The 24,389-nt window shown below is 42.9% G+C and overlaps 1 protein-coding gene and 1 long non-coding RNA gene across 2 annotated transcripts in view; one reads left to right on the top strand and one right to left on the bottom strand.

Annotated features, from left to right (window-relative positions):
* LOC141767367 (uncharacterized) overlaps positions 1-24,389 on the top strand; it is a 134,301-nt gene that overhangs the window by 15,350 nt on the left and 94,562 nt on the right. The window contains exon 2 of the long non-coding RNA XR_012593830.1: positions 4,782-4,939. This is a non-coding gene — a long non-coding RNA (uncharacterized LOC141767367). The remainder of the gene's footprint in view (positions 1-4,781; positions 4,940-24,389) is intronic.
* Positions 1-24,389, bottom strand: part of nr5a2 (nuclear receptor subfamily 5, group A, member 2) — a 77,254-nt gene that overhangs the window by 31,136 nt on the left and 21,729 nt on the right. Inside the window, exon 5 of the mRNA XM_074634579.1 lies at positions 4,817-4,936. Coding sequence (XP_074490680.1) covers positions 4,817-4,936 — 120 coding nt within the window. The remainder of the gene's footprint in view (positions 1-4,816; positions 4,937-24,389) is intronic.

Below are 24,389 nucleotides of genomic sequence, written 5' to 3'. Positions count from 1 at the left end.
CTTCATATCTGCAGCCACAGCACATTTGTCTGGGAGGCAAGTCCTTAGCTGCCACTCAAAGTAAGCAGGGCCATATTAAATTTTTATATTTATTGACAATTCATTACCATAATTGACTGTGCTAGAGGTTTCCAGGGGAAGGTAGATGTCGGCGTGTGCAGTTCCTAAAGCTCAGGGAGGAAGAGGGTCCCCGTGAGCCCCCATTTGCAATTAAAAACACCCCTGGATCTGGAATTTATTTATTGTGTAAATGGGATGATTGTAGCCTGTTTTTCATCTGTGTGAAGAAGGGAAGGTTCAAAGTAAAGTTAACAATACGTCATGTTTTTCCCTCTCTTCTCCCGCTTTTCTTTCCTTTCTCTTTACTGTACCTCTCTCCCGATTTATCCTGAACTCCTTTGTCCCTCTCTCTTTTCCTCCTTCCCGCCTTCGAGACGGTTAAGAGTTATGACTCGGTGAAAAGCAGACACTGCCCCCCTTCCAAGGTGTCAATCAATTTACATAAAATCAACTGTGCATGAAATAACTTCATTGAAGGATTGGACTGTTGATGGTGATGCCTTGGGTTATTGCCTTCTAGCCTTAAGTAAAAAGAGAGAAGAGAAAAAAGCGCTATAATGTCACTATAGCAGACTTAGCACTAACCCTGGTGACCTGCGTATCAGTCAATCAATCAATACTACTTTATTATCCCTCCTGGAGAGTAAATATATGAATAAACCTTCAAATCTTAGCCCATCATGAATATGATGAACAATCTTAGCAGAGCATTAAAGATGAATATGGGAGGTGAGAGCGGTTTGATGGGTGGAGGGCTTTTGATGTGTGTGGGGAGACGGTGATGGAGAATGTACCTTGTTTGAAAGCGCTACGACTGGCCGAGGAACTTCTGTTTTTGCATTTCTCCTTCATTTGAATTTCATGTACACCAGGAGCGTCGTGCTATCAAAATATCAGGATTTTCATACCGAAAAACCGGCCGCCAAGCTGTGAGGCCTTGCTTAATCATTCAACAGTTCAGTCCCATCTTTTGTCATTTTCGTGTTTGCGAGCATTTCTACGTTTGATCGTGTGACAGGATAAAGAACAAGCCTCCTCTTTGCCACTCATGGCCATTTCTCACTGCTGTTGGTGACAAAAGGACATGTTCAGAGAAAGACAGAAAATAAGAAAAAAGGCAGAAATTGAAAGTGAAAGAGAGAAACTGAATGACAGGCTATAACAGTAAATCTGCTGGTAGCATGGATTTCTTTTCAAAGGCCAGTATGAGTGCAGCGTGTGACTGACGAGAGCAGAGAAGAGGCTTGATTCAAAGAGAAAGGGGAGAAGCATCTGTCCAAATTTCCATTTGAAGAAATCTTCTGTCCCAAAGTCACATTTTATTCTAATAAGAACTGAAAATGACTGCCAACATGAGGACATTTAATTTGTTCCCAACACAAACTTTATCAAGTTAAACCTTTTTTTATAAAAGTGGCCTAATCTGCCTTATTGTAAAAATATCAATAAGAGTAATGCCTTTTGTTACTGGGCCTGTAAATGACTCTCAATGTGGTACAGCCCACAGTAGCAGAAAATAGACCAGGATGCAATGCAACGAGAAGAGATTTTTTTAACAGGAAAATCTGTCTTTACCTAAAAGTACTGAATAAAGCAGGCTGCTCTCATACCATCCGTAGCTACACCTACAAAAAGTAATGAACTGTAATCTGTATGTATCCCACGAAATCAATGCATACCACATAATCGTGAACCAGAAAGTATAAAGAGCGACAAACGCCACGTAGGGAGGAGGTCGGGGTGGATGGGTAGGTCAGAAAACACCAGACCTTTGCCCAGGAGACCGCTGTTCGTGTACCATGTGAAACGTAAATTCCGTACTTAAGTAACGCCACTTCCGTAGTTATTTTAACCCAAACCACGATCTTTTCCTAAACCTAACCAGGTAGTTTCCTGTGGAGATGGAAGTTTATTTTGAAAAGACTGTATGCATGTAATGTGGAAATTGACACATGTTGCTGGACATTCATATGCACGAAAAATGATGAATAACTTTTCGTATGATATCATACAAACCCCTTGTATGAGGATATGTTGAATAAAGTCCAGTCCTCCTCTCTGAGCTTTTGCAAAAAAAATTATCCGACAAACAATTTAGAAAATCATAAACTTTGCTTAAAAAACGCTAAAATGTTCAACAACAAAAAAATCAATTTCATCACAAATAACTCGCTGAACATAACCGTGTCTTAGATGGTCCAAGTTTTGACTTAAAATGTTTTCTTATAATATCCAAAAGACCAATATCCTGAGCATATTGTAACAATTAAGTTATTAGCACATTACAGCCCAATGTGGCCAATGAACAGCGCAGTGTGTTGGCCCACACAGTCATTATGTGATTTGTTATGTGTGTGTGTGTGTGTAAAACATTTGCTTTGGGTAATGCTGCTACTGAGTTCTAAATATCCCTGGTGTTATCGCTGTGCTGTCACCCCTGGCCAGGCAGAGAATAATAGGAAATAATGAACTGTTTCAGAGCCTCACACACACACACACACACACACACACACACACACACACACACTCTCTCACACACACTCTCTCACACACACACACATTTTTCCCCATAGCCCCCCCAACACCAGCTGTTCATTAACCACAGTATGCAAACGAAACTGCCGTCCTGCGCCTCCCCTGATTATCAGCCCCTCCTCCTCCTCCTCCTCCTCCTCACCGCTCCGATCTCTTCAAACTGCTCTCATCATCTCCTCCTCGATCCCTCCTCATTTCATCTCCTTCTTTCTGCCCTCTTGTCCCCTACCACCTTTATGTTCTCCTCCTGTCCTCCCTATAGTCTGCCCTATCTCTTCTGTCTTCTTTCATCATGCCAGCAACTCCTTACCTTCTTCACTTCTTCCTTATTACCACTTCTTCTTTTCCTCACTCCTGCCTCCTCCTCCTCCTATCTTCCTTCTCTTTTCCTAACAAACCTCTTCCTCTCTTTCCTCTCCTCTGTCATGTTGTTCCACTCTCAGTCCTCCATCTCTCCCCTCATTTCCTCCTCTCTCTTCCTCTTGCCCTCTGCTTCCATCAGTTTCTATCACTCCTCATGTTATCCTCTCCATCCTTTTCCTTTCCTCCTGCCCTCATTGTGCATACTCCTCTATTTCCCTTCTCCATCGTTTTTCCAACTCTCCACCACCTGTTACATCAACACTTCTCCTTCTCTTTGGCTCTTCCTCCTTCCTTTTCTTTGTGTTTTATCTTCACTTGTTTGTGTGCGTATTGGCCTGATGCACATGCAGATACTTCCACTACTATTTCCCACGGTTTGTACTACTCAACCACTAGAAGCACCACTGCTCATTTACCACAGGCAGTACTTCTTCAGCTATTCTGAAAAAACCACCCCCGAACTTGTTTTCGTTCGGAATCATGGAATTAAAGCAGGACTTCCCCGTATACGGCGTGCCTGCCTTGCTTCAATATTTATACCAGCATCTATTGTTGTAAAACATTTTGTTGAAGAGCAATGTTTTGGAGAGCCGACCCAATCTATAATTTATGACTCCTCATCTCACTGACAGCCACGCCACCGGTCAGAGGCATATTCATGATGAGCGGTCTCATGTATTTGTGTGTGCATGAGATTATGAAAATCACTGAGCGCTGAAGGAGTCTTCCCTGCATGCTCTGGGTGTGTGTGATTACTGTTTGACAGTGTGTGTGTATGAAGCAAAAACAGAATCACAGCATCCCGATGCTTTGAGGACCTGCATTTGGGCCTCAGGCATCAGCTCCCACCAAGTTCCTTCAGGGCCCCAGTAAAAAACAAAATAACACACTTAGCCACATTCTTTATCTGTCCGCCCACTCACTATGCTGCACCATGCGCAACCGAGTGCTTTATTTATTCGCTGGCGGAGTCTTCATGCACTGAGAAGAAAATGCCAAATTGATTATTCTGGTGACATTAGTGTATATCTATAAGCATAATCTATTTTTAATGAAGCGGGGACTCCTGTGTGGCGGAGTGATCAATAAAGCTTTAAGGGAAATGTTGAGGTGTTACAGAGTCCCTCGAGGAGCGAGGGATGCATGGTTGGCAGGGTTGTGGAGGAAAAAGGAAAGGGTGGAGGTGGAGGTGGAGGTATAGCTAGAAGTTTCCAGGGTGGGGTTTAAACATAGACTGTATATAAGAAGTGGACGTAGTCACCGTGACGTCACCCATTGGTTTGTGAACTGTCGTATTGGACCTCGGGTTTGGCATTTTGGCCGTTGCATCTTGTTTTTTTGCAACCAGAGGTGACACGAGAGGGTGGAGCTAAGTACAGCTGAACGCTGAATAAGACATTTTTAGGCTACCGGAATGTTATAATTCATACCATGAACTGAAAACACACTGTGAAAGTGTTGAAGTTGTAAGACGGAAACACAGACAACACCCAGACCAGACAACGCCGTGGTAACGACCTGTCAATCACAAGGTAGCTGCGCCCTAAAGCATACCTGCTTTGTAGTCTATTTTACTCTAAATAGGACCATAATTTACTAAATGAACATCATGTTGTATTGAAGAAGACGTGAAACTAGCGATTAAGAACATAAACTCATGTTTCCAATGTTTACTGAGGTAATAAATCAAGTGAGAAGTAGGCTCATTTTCTCATAGACTTCTATACAATCAGACTTCTTTTTGCAAACAGAGGAGTCGCCCCCTGCTGGCTATTAGAAAGAATGCAAATTTAAGGCACTTCTGCATTGGCTTCACTTTTCAGACTCGGAGGTTTCCCACTGGGTTCAAACAACTCACCTGCTGGCCAGTGACCAATAGGATGGAGCCCTCCTTAGCGTGCATCACCTGCCGGAAGACGTGGTCGAGGATGAGGAGTTCGCTCCAGCAGTTCTGCAGCAGCTTCATCTGGTCGTCCACCTGGTAAGAAATAATAACATTGGGTCAACTACTTGACTTGGGGGGAAGGGGTTAGAAAACAAACCAGAATGTTTGAAAGCTCATGAGGAGGTCAACCTGATGAGCTGTTGTGCATTAAACTGTCAGCGGCTTGTAAATATCACAGGCAGCTGTTTGCAGGGTAAGCTTGCTCGCAGGTCAATCAGTTGCGCACCTCTGGCATTATTCTTTCAACTTTACACAAAGCTAAAAAGTGTTACTACACTTTCTCATCACTCAGCGGAGCACTTTGCAACGTGCCTGATTGAACAACGCCGCCAGGTTTATCTGTTTGCCCATTGCCAGCAGTTTGTGAGTGATTCCACAGATGATAATGATTAAGTAGCCTCCTGAATGCCAGCCACTGGCTCCCAGGGACCTGCCAGGTGAGCTTGGGAAGCTGAGGCAGGTCAATCGCTGGTTCTGTACACCAACAACAACCCCCTCCATTGTAACTGTTACTCTCTTCCCATGCCTGGCTGTGTTAATCATTACTCCGCATAGCCAGACTCAGACAAAAAAGCCCACATTGAGAAGGAAGGAATGAGGAAAATGTATGAGAGGCTCTTTCTTTCTCCTCCCTTTCACCCCCCCTACCTTTTTTTCTATCAACAAACATTGTCCTCTTTGTGGTATCATTGGAATAATGTGTCTTTTTGGGCACACTGCGGTTTCATGGTGATGTGAATCACTTTGTGTTGCTTTGAGTCTGTGAGAACTGTCTGTGATGTTCGTCATCAATGTCAACCACAACTTGTAGTGAAGAATGTGGGTCGATGTTACAACTATTGCAGGCAGGTGCAGCGTGAACACCGCTGAAAGGAATTTCTTTTTGTGCTGTCTGGAAATTGCACAGGGATCCGTTTGTTGAAATCTACAATGACCTTAGGTAAAAAACAAAGTGATATCAATAACTGTAGCTCTTCCAACAAACGTTAGTATTTCCTTGTATGACACGGCAGTGGCTGTGGCCAAGTCTGAAGTCTGCTACTTGTTGATTAGGATTGTTATGACTGGTGATTGGGGCTGGTGTCAAACAGTGTCTGTTTAACTTTCAGGTAGACACAATAGCTGTGACAAATAACACACACTGTTGGATAAGGATGGGAATAACCACAGGCCCCACAATACAATGGGGTGACATACATGATACTTGAGTCAGAATACGATCTTCTTGCGATTTAAAAAAAATTGTGATAAGATATATTGCGATATATTGTGATTTATTACCTTTTTTCAACTGCAAATTATGCAGTTCGTTCAGTTAGAAGTATTGATACATATCGATACAGAATATTTGAAACGGTTTCAATACTCATTTACTGCAGCATCAATACACAGGTAGCTGCACTTTCTGCTCTCTCTTCTCTCCAACATGCGCCCTGACACACACACTGCTACTTATCTTTTGAGAAAGATCTCACATTTTATGCACTCAATGTTGTCAATTTTTCCCTGTGCTATCAAAAATGGTATATAATATCAGTCTTTTAGAATATGTATCGTGACAACGCTACTCAATTCACCTCAGAGTTTTCATTCACATATCCTGAGGTCAGAGGTCAAAGGGACCCCTTTGAAAATGGCTATGTCAGTTTTTCCTCTGCAAAATTTAGTATAACTTTGGAGCGTTATTTAGCGTTCTTCCCAACAAGCTAACATGATATTGGTTGGTACCAATGGATTCATTAGGTTTTTTTTGTTTCATATGATTCCAGTACCTTCACTCTAGCTTTAAGACTGAGCCGCTACAACCTCTGAAAGTCAGAATAGAGGCCGGGCCCGCTGTCTGTCTGTCGGATTGTAAAGAGGTTCATAGTTTATATAATACAAGATCGATACTTGACGTCTGTGTATCGATACAATGCTGGCGATACTATGCTGTATCGATTATTTACCCAACCCCTAGTGGCTCCCCGGCCATCATGCCTTTATCATGCCTACACGGACTGTGCTGAGACTGGCGTCTCAAGCACAGGATGAAAAAATTCAAATGCCTTCATTAAAACCATCAGAGAGCAAGAAACCCAGTCAAAGGAGGCCCCGATCCTCTTCTCTTCATTTCTCCATATACCCTGGAAGCATATGTAACAGCATGTGTGTGTGTGTGTCTGTGTGGACGGATGGGTACATGTAAGGCCCAGGCTCTTCAAAGGACCCCCCTGCATGTCAGCAGTGCTGGCAAGTGTCGGGGTCCTCATCAAAGGGCTGTCCTCACTCTGCCCGCCTGGAAGCTCTTCTCTGACAAGAGGCCTGGGTCATCAAAGGGGGACGGCTCAGAGGGGATGACGGCGGGTGATAGCGGCCTAGACGAGGGCCGGGGACACCCGCCTGGAAACGGGGGACTGGTGACAGACAGACAGGCGTGAGGGCGGGCCAGGGGTTGGGGGTTCAGTTCGCTGACCTTTTTAAGTGCCAGCGACACGAGCTGTTTCCCTGACAAGCTCTTCCTTTGCTCTGTCAAATGAGCAACGTTCATGGCGCCTGATCTTACGAGATCTGCTGCCTGCTCTCTCAGATAGTATGAACTTTCTGACATGGAGTCGACGAGCGCTTCGCCTCGTGTTCTCGTGCAAGCGAGTCCTGAATAATAGTATTCTGTGCAGAGAACATGCACCCAATGCAGACAGTACTGGCTGATTGCCTTCCTCAGTTTGATTTATTCACAATAGAGTGGTGCAGAGATGACATATTTTTGTAGGCCAACCAGGGAGTTAGCATCGACCTGGGTTCCCTTGACAAAAAGCCAATGGGATTTTTCCGTTGGACTTTGAATTATTGCTCTGAGACAAACAAACAATTTTGATACTTACACATTTTGTTCCGTAATATAATCTTCACAAATGAACACCACTTTTATGAGTTTTGAAGTGTGAATGCAATCGCCAGAAGTTAAAAGCTAACGTAAGGCTATAAACAAGCAACCCCACAGTTGCATGAATGCGAGTTTACACAACGAGGCTGTAAAGGCGGACGAGTCAGCGTGATGACGTTTAGTAGTCTCATTTAGCCACTTGTTAGCAACCGCCTTTTTAAAGTCACATAAAGGCTACAAAATTCACAAGTGGGATAATAACCTACATATTTGATATCATAGAACAAAATGTTAAAATCTCTTAAGCTTGTGTTATCCACAGACCTTATTTCATCTAACTAAAAACCCATTGACTTTGAGATGAAGAAGTGCTAAAATGCTAACTCATTTCCGAGTTTCAGGACTCATTCCTGCAGCACTCTTTATGACACCCTATATGAAGTTCAAATGAGTTTGATGAAGTCACCAGGAGCAATAAAACAGCTGATTTATTTAGCCGGCTAATTCTTATCTCACCGCATGGTCATGGAAAGTTTAGATAACTGCTAATTTACTATTTCCCAGTTATGTTGACTGAGTAGGAAACAAAACTGTTTTGTTGTTATTCCTCAAGTGTTTATCACTTCCTTATATAACTGATACACAACGCGCTTGTTATCACTGCTATCACTGTTTGCTATTTTATTACCAACAATGAATCCTAAAATAACATCATACGATGTTAATTATTGGCAGGGTTGTGTACTGTAAGTGTAGCAGCTTAGACTCAACATGTTTCTGGAAAATTTCTCTCTGGACATCAAAATAGCAAAGTCATGATGAAGAGGTCAGTTTGGTGGTAGTAATAATAGTAGTAGTAGTAGTAGTAGTAGTAGTAGTAGTTGTAAAGCTTATTTCTGTTCTACGCCAAAGAATTTATATTTCTTTTTCACTGAATTAACTTACTGGGAAATGCTATGAGTTACTTTTGGATTTTTCTAAATTCGAAAGTGAATATTTTATTAGCTAATATAATTCAAAATACATCGGTCACCATATATTATGTACCACACTATGTCTGCAACCTGTTATAAGACAGTAACATTACTGTCCTATGCATGGTCCAGATAGTTATTTTTCTCATTTTAATGTAACACTAGTTAGAAACATTCTTTCTCCCCAGCATAATGGTTGCCTCTAACACACAAATTACACCAGCATAACGTTTATTCATCAAGTGCAGCCTATTTATTTAGTTTTTATAAATAAACACTTCTCTATGTCACTGGATGGATCACCCAAATTAAGGAAAATAGGTTATTAAAGGAACAGTGTGTAACATTTCGGGGGATCTATTGGCAGAAATGGAATATAATGTTAATAAGTATGTTTTCTTTAGTGTATAATCACCTGAAAATAAGTATTGTTGTGTTTTTGTTACCTTAGAATGAGCCGTTTATATCTACATAGGGAGCAGGTTCCCTTCACGGAGCTGGCCGCCATGTTTCTACAGTAGCCCAGAACGGACAAACCAAACGCTAGCCCTAGATAGGGCCATTTTCTGTTTTTGCGTCGGACACCGTCATTCTCCTACATGCTTTGTTTCAGTTGGTTGCAAACTGCAACATCACCGCTAGATGGCGCCAGATCCCACACACTGCACGTTTAAAGCTTAACTTTGGTAATGATAAGTATGTTGCCATTTTCATGCTGCTCTGACGTATTATAGCACCTGTACTGCCTTGAAAAGACAGAAATATCAAAATCTTTGACAAAGTTCAAGCTTCTCATTTCTGCGGTTTTCATTTATTTCATTCAAGGAATATCAATTTACTAAATAGAAATATTATTCTGAAGAATTTTAAGGAGAAGGAGAGAAATATCCCTTTTTTTTACGATAATATTGTATCTAACCTCTGATTTAAATTTCCAGGAGCACCAAGCTTAAGGTTATGAAATTGGTAGGTTATACAGCTTGTACAATACACAGACAAAAAAAACAACGGAGCTAAATGCTTTTCATTGCCTCATATTTTAGTCTTTATATGCTCACTGTAGCCTTACTGTAATAGTCAATTGAGTAAAGGTTAGCTGGCCTTGACACATTATCGTTTTGTGGTTGAAAACAATAATTTAGCATCTGGGGTCAAAATGTACCATTTTAGTTACATAGTATAAATTCACATAAGCGTCTTAGTTTTCTACTTCTGCTTCATTTCTCCACCTGTCCTTGGATGGAGCAAACTCATTACAAGGATTTAGCTTCTGAGGTTCACGTTGATGCAGAAAACACGCTCCCCAGAAATCGCTTCAAACTGGCCTCAAAATCCACATTTAAGGCTTTTCAAGGTGTGATCTATTTAATATTTTAATATCATCACCAGTGTTTGGTTTTAAAGAAATGAGAGAAATTCCGAGCAGGAACTTCTATACTTGCGGCAGCCAGCAATGAAAAATACATATCCTCCAAGAAACCAATTTAACACCTTTATGATCGTTCAGGCGAGTGGGATCAATGCCAGGATCAATCGCTTAGCCCATAGCTTTTGTTCAAAACCACTGGCTGAGATTAATGGGATTTTCCAGAGAGAGAGAGAGAGGTAGAAAAAGAAAGGGAGCATGGGTGAGAGGGGGAATGAAAGTGCCAGACAGGGAATGAGAGAATGAGAAAAGACTTGGGGGAAATTGAGAAAATAAAACATAGTGATTAAGAGCAGATATTCCCTCCATTTCTGGGTAAATGTAAATTAATTGGAAATGGAGCATTCAGATGCTCGCTGACAAAAGTAATGTTTATTCATAGCCCCCTGCTAAGAGTAGAGCAATTATCATGGTGTGTTGAGTCAAAACAGGCCAATGTAGTAGAATCTTTCCCCCCCTTTCTTGTGGCCGGGTTTTGGTCTAGTGCCACGAGCATTGTTAAGCTTCGTACGGTACGGCGGGCTTTAACGAGAGTACACAGCTGGATCTGATTTTAATAAGTAGTTCCATTTTTGATGTGGCCTAATGAACAGATTAATGGAATCTCCTTCTGTGGAGCCTTAATGAATGGAGCGAATCATGCTATTTTTTTAAGACACGGGGGGAGAACACACACACAAACACACACACACACACACACACACACACACACACACACACACACACACACATAGACAGACCGTGAGTTTATCTGCCTCAAACGACTCGTACATAAACAATAGCTGTGCTTCCATCTCTTCGTCTCTCTCTGCTGGACAAGAATCAATGCCGTCTCGGAGTACTACAGGTGAGGTTTGAAGCTGACATCAATGCTCGTGCGTCTCTATAGCAGCCATCCTTTGGTGCAGTCCTGTCTTGGCATCTGTTCGCCTTGAGCCAAACAGGCCCTGTATTCACCTGGGAACGGGCATTAATTCACCTACAACAGCGGCTGTTGTTCTCAGAGTGTTGCGAACACTTAATTATGTCGTGCTTGAACGTACTGTAGCTCATCTCCAGTTTATAGTTTGGTCATTTAATTGAAAAGAGTCTCAGTGAGGGGTTCCATCGCCAGCAATGGGATTTTGTTCAACTAATTGGTCATCAATGTATCATCACAAATCATGGAGTGGTTGATACTTTACTACCCTTCCTATTGTCTTAAGCTTAACCAAATTACAAAGGAGGCCAGAAAAAAAACAGGTCACCAGTAGCTATGTTTCCACTCACATATTTGTATTCCTATTTTGAAGTATTGCATTAGAAAAGCGGTATGGAAATGGCGAAATTCGTTCAAACTTCCACAACTGAGGAAAAATGTTTTTATGCTGGCTTGAGGTGTTTTTTGCCTTTATCGAAAAAGAGTTGATGCACTAAATTAATTATGGAACCGCCTTTGCCGAATAAATTCTGAGCGAACATTTAACTCAAATAACTGATCAGCTGTTTTCGTTTTCAGCGTCTTCTCGGACATTCCCATAAAGTGCGAATGCTTGTCTTCGTCTCCTGACAGCATGAAACATGGCCAATACTAGCTTACATGAACATAAAAATTAAAACGTGCTCAATTAAAACAAATTCCTGAAGACTTTTCTCCATAATTTTTTTTTCACTCTTAGATGGTTAGATGGCCAAGCTGACTTGTTTGTTTTGTTTCCGGTTCGCAACCTCTACGTCTTCTAAAGACTGTTTACTGGCGGATTACAGCAAATTACATTATGTGTAGCCTATAGCACCAACTGCTGACCAAACTACTCTGTAGTCAAGTGTATTCGCTCCAAACCAGTTGATGGAAACCGGCCAAATTTCAAAAGTTTAAAATACGCTTGACAACCGAATGGAAACACGGCTACTGATTCATGAAAATACCTCTTGAATCCCCCCCCCCCCCCTGCAAATCATTTTCGGCAGCCATAACTTTGAAAAGCCACAAATAGAGTAACATCCATCAGAAAAAAACAACAGAGTGAGTGACAGAATCTCCAGGATGTTCCAGCTATGTGAGCGGCTGCTGGTAGGGGAGAGGTGAGCTTTATGTTCCCAACTATGTCCGGCTCTTCTTCTCTACACGCACTGCAGAAGCAGATGAGAATGAAAATCATTATCCACCCCCCTTCTCACTTCCCTAAACCAACTCTTGTTTGTCATGGCATATAGTTCATGTGGGCCTCGATCCTACGGCTGGCGGGATGATAAGAATGCTGGGAAAATGAGCAGGTGGCAGGTTGCGCTGCTAGTCGAGGGGGAGGGGGCCTGAAGAGAGGAATGATAATACTGGAGATAATATAGTGAGCAACTAGCTTCAGTAAAACTGACTTTGTCAGCCAGCAGACAAGGTTGAAGATTGAAGCTACCAGAATCTGTTATTCACTAGCTGTACACCTGTTGGTTACCTGACATTTTCCCTGCTGACTGTTAGGATCCAGCTCTACTGGTGCACTCACACTGTGAATCAACATAGTCAGCAAATCATCGGGAATCCATTCATTCACTTTGGAGCTGAGTAGCCAGGGAAACTCATTAAAAAATGGACAAAACTGAATTTCTTATTCTCCTACAAATGTGATTTTATTTCATAAATTAGTAGCTTCAAATGTTGTTTCATTGCCAAATGAAAGATATCCATTAAAAGCTTTCTGCTTATAGATGATACATGGACAAAGGTTGTACGTCCTTCATGAGGTCATAAGGTCCGTTGAGGTAAAACAATCAAGTCTTCATGTAATGGTTTTTGTACAGAGACGTGAGGGTACAGTACATAGAAATACTGGATGAAATTCACTTTTCTTATGTGTTTTACTGACCTTCATGAGGTCTTTAACCAGATAGAAGTTCACCTAATACACGTATACGTTTTATATTCTGTAGTATTTCAAACATTCTCATTAGTCAGATTCGACTGACATTGGGAAGGATACACAGTCATTAATTGAATTTGTGTGTGATCCAGATTGATCATAAGCCAACATGACTCTAAAAGACGATAAGGTAGCAGACTTAACATCAGTTTGATACTACTCCATGTGATTTGCACTGTGAATGTATGCTATGTATCTATGTATGTGACACTATATGTATATCACTGCGTGCGTGCTCATCAACATCTCATGTCACCGGCACCTGTTTGTTGGTTGCATGTATCTCTAATCCGACATATCAGCTCGTGTAGAATGCCTGTGGGTTTATCTCCGACTGAGTGCACGGAAACTTTAGACCGTTATTATGTCCCTAAACAGACATAGAGATGCCACAGGCCATCTGTGAGCTCAGGAAACTTCACCATTGTCACAAGAAGGCCTTGTATCCATAGACCGTATATATAAGAAGTGGACGTAGTGACCGTTACGTCACCTTTTGATGCCTCGAGTTTGGCATTTTCACCGTAGCCATATTGGTTTTTGGCCATCACCATGTTAGATTTTTGCAACCAGAGGTGACACGAGAGGGTGGAGCTAAGTACAACCGGACACTGAATAAGACATTTTTAGGCGCCTAAAAGGTTATAATTAACTCTCAGGAACTGAAAACACACTGGGAAAGGGTTAAAGTATTAAGACGAAAACACAGACAATTCTATTTGACTCTAAATGGGACCATAATTTACTAAATGAACATCATGCTGTTACGAAGAAGACTTTACTGATAAATCAAATGAGAAGTAGGGTCATTTTCTCATAGACTTCTATGTTATTGGGCTTCCTTTTTCAACCAGAGGAGTCGCCCCCTGCTGGCTGTTAGAAAGAATGCACTTTTCAGAACTGGAGATTGCCGCCAGAAAAGTATTTTTCCAAGAAGAAATCTTTTTGTGAAAATAACACAACATATTTTGCTCTTTGCAATGATGTCATTTAGTCCGTTTCTACTGTAAATCTCACTTTAGAAACACCTACATGTACTATCCATTCATTTAGCAATATGTCGAGCAAAGTACTGCCAACAGCTTCAACAATAAATATTCACTCGGGACACCGTGGAGCATGTTAAATGCAATATAATGTTGATTTTCTTTGACGTCAAAGTGAAATACGAGGCAGTAGAAAGCATACCGTCCTTCTTTCCACAAAAGACATTTTAGTGTGTAGCTGTGTTACTGACAAGAAATGCAAATGTAGTCAAAGAAAGTCTCTTTTTGCTGCTGACGTTTCAAACTGTTTCTGTTAGAGGAGCAGTCGTCTACAACTGCTTCTTCTCTGAAAAGCATTAGGCAAGTTGTTCTGAGTGAGTCTGTGTGTGTCAGTGCATATGAACTTACTGGACAGAGAGCTGAAACCGCTTTGTAAGAGTGAATGAATACTGTATTGTGCGTGTGTCAGAAGAATGCTGTGTGCGTGTGCCCACGTCTGATCGATATTGCCGCGGCACTGAGATTGATCGGTTCCCACGGTGACTGTATTAACAGACTCTGGAGGCTGACCTTTGACCCTGAGAACACTCTGCTTTCGATTGGCCATGCTCTCTCTCCCTCTCCCCCATATTCACATCTTCTCATCTCGTCTACACATCCTGACATTCTTCCTCTTGTCCCAGGCTCGTGGCAGAAAGGGAATCGTTGGACATGCCCTCTGTCTCTCCTCGCCCCGCTATCCGTCCTTTCATCCTATACAGCATCCTTTTGTCCAGAGCCTTGTCGAAACAAGAGGAAACAAGAAGTGGGCCTAATAAGGTCTTCCTACTCTGCCTGGGCTTTAGTGATATTGAATGCAGTAACAGACTATTGTAGCAATGTGTGTACAAATAGATGATAAATAAATAACGAAGATGCAGAAGATACAACAGCTGTTACAGCTACGAGTAATGGATTCACGGGCATGTGAGGTTAAGTTGTTAGCTTAAGCACACATACACACACATCTGTGAGAATCCACAAGAAGCGGCGCTACATTCATGAGGAAAAAACAAAGTATCTCTGTGGGTCTGTGCGTTGCGGCGGGAAGAACATCTTGTTTTCTCAAGGTCGCTGACGACGGCAACAAACCCTCTTGTCAGTCTGATATTAGCGCAGGGATCTGAGGCTGAACCAAACTTTCCTATTCCGTTTTTACCTGATGCATAAGCATATGAAAGATAGAAAAATCAATAAGGCAAGAGAAGGGACCGGTGAGAGGCCAGACGTGAATTTCAATTGACGTCTTTTCACGCATGCAATGTTTATTGTTGTCTGCTACGGCCTGGTCTGTTTACTACAAAATCACGTCTGCCAGCTTTTTACCATAATCGTATGTGAAATGTGCCAGAAGGAGCATCTCAATCCGGGTTGGTGGTACAGTGTCTAAAGAAAAGTGAGTTGAGGCAAAACATGAAAGAGATCTACTGACAAAAAAATAGGTTATGAGAACGGAATGTATATACTGTTGGCTCATTTATGAAGAAAGTTAATCCATCAGTGCATGGCTTAGAGATAAGGAGTTTTTTTTTCTTTTTTCTTTTTGAGAGCTATTGTTTTCAGGATACCTCAGAAGTGGACTACCTACCCCTCCCACACACACACACACACACACACACACTCTCAATCTCAGGGCTTAGAGCTAAGAAGCTATCAACTAATTATCAAAAACACAGAGAGGCCCTAATCAATTATTCACATGAACATTAGACCGCTAATACACATGCAGCCCAGGGAATGGCATCTCCCAAAAGTAACCCTTCCTCTTCCTTCACACACACACACACACACACACAGACAGATGCAATCACGTCTATACCTGCATACTTCCACACACTTCCATGTCCAGCCTCCTGCTCCCTTCCCGCCACTCCACTCTCCTCTTTGCTAGACAGAGTCAATGCTCACCATCCAAAATGTAAAATGAGTTGTGCGAGTAGACTGTCTATGAGGTTCCTGGCTGGGAGGTGCTGATCACAGAACTCCTATTGATCCATCAACACCTCCCCCCCCGCCCCCCTCCCGACTACCGTCTCCCCAAGCACACACAAACACACACCCAGAGCTTAATCTACCAGGCGATTCCTGCACGGGCATTAAGCCCCACAGCCATTGAATTTTCACGCCGTGCAATCATTATTTGAGTTAATGCTGCAATTTATGACTTGGTGTTTGTGTGCTGAGTGTGAAAGGTAGGCGGAGGGGGATGCAATATAAGGAGGGCGAGGAGGTGTGTGTATGCAGATTTCTGTGTGTGTGAGTTCCTTAAAAGTGCATTCGCTTTATTATACGGTTATTATGACTGTCGGATGGGAGTGAGAGAGGATTTATGTGTGTGCGTGTACGTGCACGTGTGTGTGTGTTTGTACAACTGTGTGTGTTTGTGTCTGTCATTGACAGACAGTGGGAAATGACCCCATAATTCCTGTCTGGCTGTCTGTCCTTTTAAGAGGAAGCGAAGACTAAAAAGAGAGGAGACAAAGAGGACAAGCTAAAGGCTTCCCCCTTCTATATTATTTAGAACAGTCGAGACAGTCCTCCTTAACTCTCACACACACACACTTACACACATACTACTGTATGTGCAATATATACCTTAACGCAGTTTAGACGACCAAAAGCTGTTTTAAAATGCACAGACTGACGCAGTGATGCTCTCTGTCTGAGAGGGCGGGAGACACAGATTCCCATTAGCGTTTGACGCGCCGGGATGGGTGTTTTGTTTTTTTTTTTTTTTTTTTGAAGGGGGGTTGTGAGGGGGTTCAGGTTGGCTTTTAGAGCAGACAGCTGTGAATCCAAATGTGGCACAGCTCCAGAGATCACTGGGATCACAGCCCTTGATGCACAAATTAAATATCTGAATTAGCTAATTGAGCATTTCCGGAGAGCTCCTGTGATATGTAAACAGTCGAAGTACAAGGAAGACGAGGCATCAAAAACACGCAACGCCGCAGAACAGATGGAGCCCCGCTTCTCCCTGAAGTGCATCTCCAGGACTGACATGAATGCATCTGTATTAAGGGGAAAAACGTCTCTCTATAGCACTGCTGCTACGGCAGTACAAGGTCTAGTGGTGCAGCTGCTGATGGGAAGTGCAGTGCAACATGTGGCGTATAAAGTATTGGCCTAAGGGAAGGTGAGACTGCGGCGTGCCACCTGAAAAACCTTGTCTTTTGTCGAGCATTTCTGGTTCATTTCGAGAAGTTTAACGGTGTTGTCGACACCCTTCTCAGCAAGTACCCTTTCAGCATATTTGGTTCATTGCTCGCCGTTGTTACAGCTTGCTTGAAAAGCCTCTTTTCATCCCCCTCTAAGCGGGCGCAATCCTAAAAGAACGCGGGGCCGTAATGCCTATTATTAGTGCCATGCCTTTATTTCACATGTATGGAATCATTTATCCGCGGCTCGTGCCAGGTTCGCCGTTATGGCGCTTTGGGAGAAATGGAGAAAGAGACTGACAGATTGAGAGGTGAGGAAGAGGGAATGGTGTGAGGAGTAATGAAAAAGTCCTGGTAAAAAAGAAATAAGGAGAGCAAAATTAAAGCCAGCAAAGTAAGGAACGCTTAAAGTGGGGATAGGGAACAGGTGTCTTTGTCCTACTTAGCCGGCGGGGGCTGAAGCCATTTTCTCGACTGGGTCGTTTGTGTGGCGTGCGGCCCCAATGAAATTTCTCGCTCGTCGTCACAACACAACCACAATGTCTAGTGTTACTCCTATGAACTGCCTGCATCAGTCATCGCTGTGCAAATTCAATCACCCGCCTTCCCAGTTGAATATAAATACCCCTCCACTCTTGAAGTGTAAAACTAGAAGGCAAGCTGTCGACTCCGCTGCACCACTGTCTTGTCTATTGTCTCCCGGATCCCCGACCCCCCCCCCCCCCCCGCCCCCCCGCCTCCCAACAAGCTTCCCCACTCCCTGTCCAGAATAGACGAGCCGTAAATAAGCATCAGAAATAGACATTGGGGGACAACTGTTGACAGCCCAGTGACGAAAGCGGCAGACACGGGTACAACCTCTAGGCAGGCCGGATTACATGCAGATAATTGAGGCCACGCAATATCGGAACATAAGAAGCTCGGGGCTCTTTGTGGTTTTACTTACTTGAAAAGCCAGATGAAGACTTTTGTTTCAGAGTGCAGGAGCAAAAATCTTTGCCTGAAGAAGTTTGCTGTTAACATACACAATATGTTTTGGCCTACAGTATACTGTAAACGTCTCATCTGTTTTTCATCATAGGACATTTTATTTAAAGAATACAATTTTTACTATTTAAACATTGTTTAATGTTAAACAATGTTTAATACATTTTCTTCTGTTCCTCACTAAACAACGCTAAACCTCCACTGAACATGTTTACTTCATTTGAATTAGTGGAGCTGGCTAATGGTTTGAATAATATAATTGAATATGTCCCTAAAATGAGTAAGATGGGGATAATAAGGTGTCTATTATTCTTGCCAGGGTTGGGCAAAACGACGATATATATCGTCAAAATGATATAAAATGACTATTGACTATATAAATGACTATATATACTCTATATCATTTCTATGGTGATATAGGTTAGGCCTATTTTTATTTATTTTTTCTCAATAATTTCACTTAAAACTGTTATGTTCATTTTGCACTCAAGTTCTTAAAATTAGAATATACTCACACAGAAGTATACAAAAATGGACTTTATGTGGTTATTTCATATATACTATTTATTTATTGAATTACTAGAAAACATGCTATATTGTGATATATATAGTTATGGAGATATGAAATGACCTATTATCGCCCAGTCCTAATTCTAGCAAAAAGTACTAATACTAATTTTCCATTATGTGAATATATGAATAGATGTCACCAACCAACTGTTGGGTTTCTTATTTCAAAGTGAAACCCTTCAATCAGATGCCCTTTTTCGCAGCTAATACTGCTTTAATGCTTTCCAAATTGTGTCATTTCCAAAGACCAAAAGCAGGCAGGCGTAAAAGAGGAAGATAAATTAGCTGACAGGTTTGCATAGTTTAGTGTGGTGAGTTTAGTTTAGAGGTTGAGGGTCGGCGTGAGGCTGCGGCAGCCACACCTCGGCCCCTCTGACCTCTGGGAAACCCTATAGCCAGGAGCTATTTAGAAGCCAAATGCCGGCACTTCTGTCTGTATATTTACCGCTCGTCTGACAACATATCGGCACCCTCGGCCGCCGAGCCTGCCCGCGGATGACAATACTTTTTATGAGGATCACTTCTAATTTGTCCTTTGCTGCTGCAACACTTTTTTGGCTTGCGGAGTCTTTGATGGGAGGCACTTTGGAAAGGTTCCTGCATAAACTGTAGATTTAACACGGCTCATAACTATAAGCACAGCGGAGGGGAGCGGAGGGGAGGGAGAAAGTTGCTTTGTACTTTGGTGGAGTGTGTAAAGTGTTTGCACGCCGTTGAGTTGATTTGTTAGCAGCCCGGCCAACTAAATCAAGTCCCCATATCCACTTTGTTTACCCATTTTCTTTGTCTCTCATTCCCACCTCCTCTCTCTCTCTCTCTCTCTGCTGATTTGACTGACTGTTGCCAACTTGTGAAAGAACAACCCTGATAGTTCGGGGCCACCGAGGCTAACAGCACAGCCTAGTCACCTGCATCACCGTCTTAACAAGCGGCATGACCTGCCAATAAAAAAGGCTTTTACCCTGATCGTCCTCAAACAAGACTTAAACACAACCTGCTTTTTCTCCCGCCGAATGCCCAAAGTGCTCGCAAATGCGAATCAGGCCGTGTTAACTTGCTTGAAAATGAAAAACTACAGAAGGCTTTCTTTTTTTTTTTTTTGCTTTTCTTTGCTACTTCATCAGCAGCGGTTTGAAGAGGAGGGTGAGATGGAGAAAGCCAGAGATAGATGGAAGTTAAATAAAACACATCTATAGGTTTAGGATGGTGCAGATGTACCTCCATCTGTCTTGTCAGCGTCCAAGTGTACTCCCCTATCTGCTCTCACGTTTTGAGTGAGAATTTCTGTTCAATGTTGAAACGGTGAACAAATTCCTTGAGTGAGGACGAAGAAGTACAAGGGAGAGGAAACGTTGTTGAGGACAGTTGAGTCTATCATTGCCCGGAGCTCTGTAAACTCGTACTTCATGACAGCCTTTCATCCCTCATCAAAGCAACAAGTAGATGAGCAGACTTTGTGCATGCTAAAACCTCCCGTCGTCTCCTTATAGCTGCCGCTCCTCTGGGACGGGCGACTTTAAATCTTCTCTTTTAACAAGTTTCCTGTTCTTCCTTCCGGCCTCCTGCGGTCCCCCGGGGTTGGACCTAAGGGACCATTCCAGTATTTGGAAAGGCTGCGTCTTAAAGCTCAGTCTACAGCCATCAGGGGACGTGAGGAGGACATTGGGAATTTTGATTTTTTTCAAATAGGCAAATCATGGCAGAAACTATGCAGATGTTTGGCTATGCCAGGAAATAAATAGTGACGTAGCGAAATAAATATTACCCCATAAGAGCACACTAGATGCATGTGGTACACAGTGGAGTAAGGACTTTTTCCAAATACCAGTGTCCTTCTGAGACACATTCAGTAATGCATGTATGTCCGTGTTTCACCTGGGGGACCTGTGGGACCTGTGGGTCAGGAGGAACACATTCAGGCCTTCCAGGCGGAGAACAGCCTCTGTTACGTGTAATGTTACCGTCTTTTTGTCTGGCTGCACACTGTGTCTTTAAAACAGATCGACTTTTTTTTTTCCATTTCGTATTGGTAGCATTGAAAAAAGACAAATCAAGGGGGGCGTTTTACAGTATTTATGAAAAAGAAAGAGTGATGTCTCTCGTGCAATGGTCAATAATTTATGAATGAAAAGAGGCCTTTGTGAAACCCACCGCCTTCTCCCTCCCTCCACCACCCCGTACCCTCCTTCTCCTCCTCCCCAAACTCCTGCTCCGTCCCAGTGCTACTGATCAAACAGATATTGTTACCACTAAAATAGCAACTTAAAAAAACACACACAGGCGGGCCGTAAGAGCTGCCTGCAGCTCTGGGAGGAAGACTGACAGCAGGGAGGAGGGGGTGAGGAAGGAAAGAAAGAAAGAAAGAAAGAAAGAGAGAAAAGCTAAATAGAGTGAAAATGTAGACAAGTCTCCTGACTACAACAACAGAAAAATAGTACAGGAGCAACGGGAGTGTGTGTTCGCGGGGGACAATACTGTATGTGTATTTGTGTGTGTTGGGGGCGTGTCATCTATCACTGGACAAATGCTGGGCTGTTGGGGTGAGGGGGTGAGGTGGGGGGGGTTTGTCGGCCAGAATGGTGCTGCTCCTCAAATGAAATAATATATCTTTGAAAGCCTACGCCCCGCGCCAGGCCCCGGGCCCATATATCAAGCCCAAGAGCGTCTGGTGGATCCGCTCCAGGCCCATTAACCTTCCACCTGTTCCCCCCTTTACACCCCCCAACCTACCGGTCCTCTTTTCACCCCACCACACCCTCCCCTGTTGTCCTTCACCATGCCCCCTCTCCTCCTCCTCCTCCTCTTGCCCTTGGTCGTCGCCTCTAGCAGCCCCTTGTTCATCTTCCCATTTAACCCCCCCTGCCTCCCCTTTCCTCTCTTCCTCATCTCCCTCTTTCCGTCCCTCTCTGTCTGTCCTTCATTATCTCCTTCTCATATTCTCTGTCTCTTTCTTTCTAACTCTCTCATGGTCAACTCTTTTTTTTTTCTCTACCTCTCTCTTCGCTGCGATATCTCTCTCTCTCTCTGTCTCCAACTGTCCATCTCTGACTTTGTCCTCTCTTCTTCCTCTCATGGTCACTTTCTCACTCTAAATCATTCACTCTGTTTCTTTTTCTCTCTCTCTGCCACTCAGTTTGAATCTCATGTCACAGTCTTCTCTCTCTTTACTCCTTCTGTAACTCATTTAAACTCCCCGTCTCCTTTCCTACATCCCTCTCTCTCTTTCCCCGTCCTTTTTCTACACCTTCTTTTCTTTCCAACTAAGGTAAAGCAAGCATGCTGTGTGTGCGCGCGCGTGTGTGTGTGTGTGTGTGTGTGTGTGTGTGTGCGTGTGTGCATGTTGGGGGGGGGGGGTGCAGCACAGCCTGCCGAATAATTCAAATGCAATGGACCAGGGACACAGTTACAAATCTCTGCCAACTGCGTGCGGCCGCCAACCCCATCACGCTTGCAGTTTGTCAGGATTGGGGTGTCGGGAGGGGAGGTTGTTGCGAGGGGAGGGGGGGGGGGATCGTTGACCTCTATGACAAGACAGACATTGCAGCCTGAAGCTCTGAATCTGTGTGTGTGTGTGTGTGTGTGTGTGTGTGTGGAAGGTGGTATAGATATACCACTTCCCAGGGTTCACAGATCACGCCTAAAACGGCTTATTAATTTCCACTCAGTTATGGGGTGTGAAGAAAAAAAGAAAAGGTGCAATCAGCGGTCAAAGCAGGGCAGGAGCAATACACCCCCCCTTCCTCTTCAACACACACACACTTGGTTGCACCTTGAAAATTAAACTGCTCCTGGATAGGTCATGGAAAAAAAGGTGTGTGTGTGTGTGTGTGTGTGTGTGTGTGTGTGTGTGTGTGTACAGTCTAACTAAGACTGTAGAAACTGTCTCTCCAGTCTGAACTGGGCGGCTGGGTGGTGTAACTATAATTTCACCAAAGTAAATTCATGTAATATTTATGGATGTAGATCGAGGGGAGGTGAGGAGGGGGGGGATATTATGCAGCGGGGCAGAGTGGGGCGCATCAGAGGACCTTACATTATTCACTCAGGTAAATCTATAAGTGGAGAATATTCAGGTGTGAGATGTGAACATCACGTCCCCCCTCACCCCCGCCCCGGGGATCTGTCATACCGCGTGATTGACTGACATGCAGCCGCTTAGAGGAGTCGAATAAACTGGCGGAGAAGAGTCAGTGTTGTAAATAATTCTGCTGCTTAAAATGCTTGCGGATTTCTGTGAATTTTGTGAGTTTTTAAGACCTTTTTTTAAATTTGAGTTGGAAACAGAATTAATGACCAGGATTGAAAATATCAGACTGCCTGGGATGGTGCACAGAAAAGTATTTAAAAGAAAAAAAACAACCTTGATTTGTTTGAATGTATTAGTTTGTGATTCATGATATTAAGATTGCTGTGATGAAAAGTAACACAAACGTGGAACTACAAATTAATAAAAAAAAAATACCACAATAACATTAAAATGATATAGAAATATATATATATTTTTTTTTTATTTAAAAAAGCGTAAAAGTAAAAACATTATATAGATATTATTATATAGAGATATTTTGATGGATTTTGCCCTATATTTTATTCAGATAAGAAATCAAGTGTAGTTTTACTAAATATTTTGACAGTTTGAACTTATGCTTGAATATATTCCTTTACATTTTTTTTTTAAGCAACATTCAGCCACTGATTTTGCATTTATGCCTTTCTTTGATAGGAAATAGTTGACAGCTGAAATAAAATGTGAAGTGAGAGAGGTGGGGATGACATGTATCAAAGGTTGGATGCAAACCATATTACATGGTCAGCATCTTAAACCTCTAGGCCACCAAATGAATGGTGGTGTGAGCACAATTTGTGAGAATATTAATCCGTGTAAACATGCATGCGCAGTATTTTCTATTGCAATACAATATTATGTGGCGTTTGATCTGGTTAAGTGTAAACACCAGTGAAATAATACCTGTCTTGTTCCATGTTTTACATGCATTACCTCATCCCTTTCCTGCCCTTTTGCCCTTCCTGTTGTATCCTCCTCTCCTCTCCTCTCCTCTCCTCTCCTCTCCTCTCCTCTCCTCTCCTCTCCTCTCCTCTCCTCTCCTCTCCTCTCCTCCATCACATCACCTTTTTAAATTTTCTTCCTGCCTTACCTCTTCCTCTTTGTTATTCCCTCTCCTTTCCTTCCCTCTCCACATTCCTCCTCTACTCGTCCCTTCTCTCATCTCCCCTCTTTGTTTCACCTCTGTTCTTCTCGCCTGTCCTTTCCTCTCCCCGGCCATCTGTTTATCCAATATGGCCATCCCATCTCAGCTGGGAGCTTTCCCAGGGAACAAGACTTCTAATACAGTTCCTCCTCAACTTAATGGCCCTCAGCTCTGCTTTTGCCATTCCCGCTACATGCAGAGAGACAAAACAGAAAAAAAATGAAAGAGACAGAGAAGCACAAAAACCTGTCTGGATCCCCCCAAAAGACGGCCCCAGGACGACTAGAATAAACAGTGAAGCTACATTTCAAAACGTCACGGCTCTTTTCCTCCCTGCTCCACTTTTATCAGGTGGACGGACTAAATATATGTA

Source organism: Sebastes fasciatus, chromosome 5 (assembly GCF_043250625.1).
Source record: "Sebastes fasciatus isolate fSebFas1 chromosome 5, fSebFas1.pri, whole genome shotgun sequence".
NCBI lineage: Eukaryota > Metazoa > Chordata > Actinopteri > Perciformes > Sebastidae > Sebastes > Sebastes fasciatus.
The sequence above is the reverse complement of the archived record's forward strand: the minus strand, read 5'-3'. Positions and strand labels throughout refer to the sequence as shown.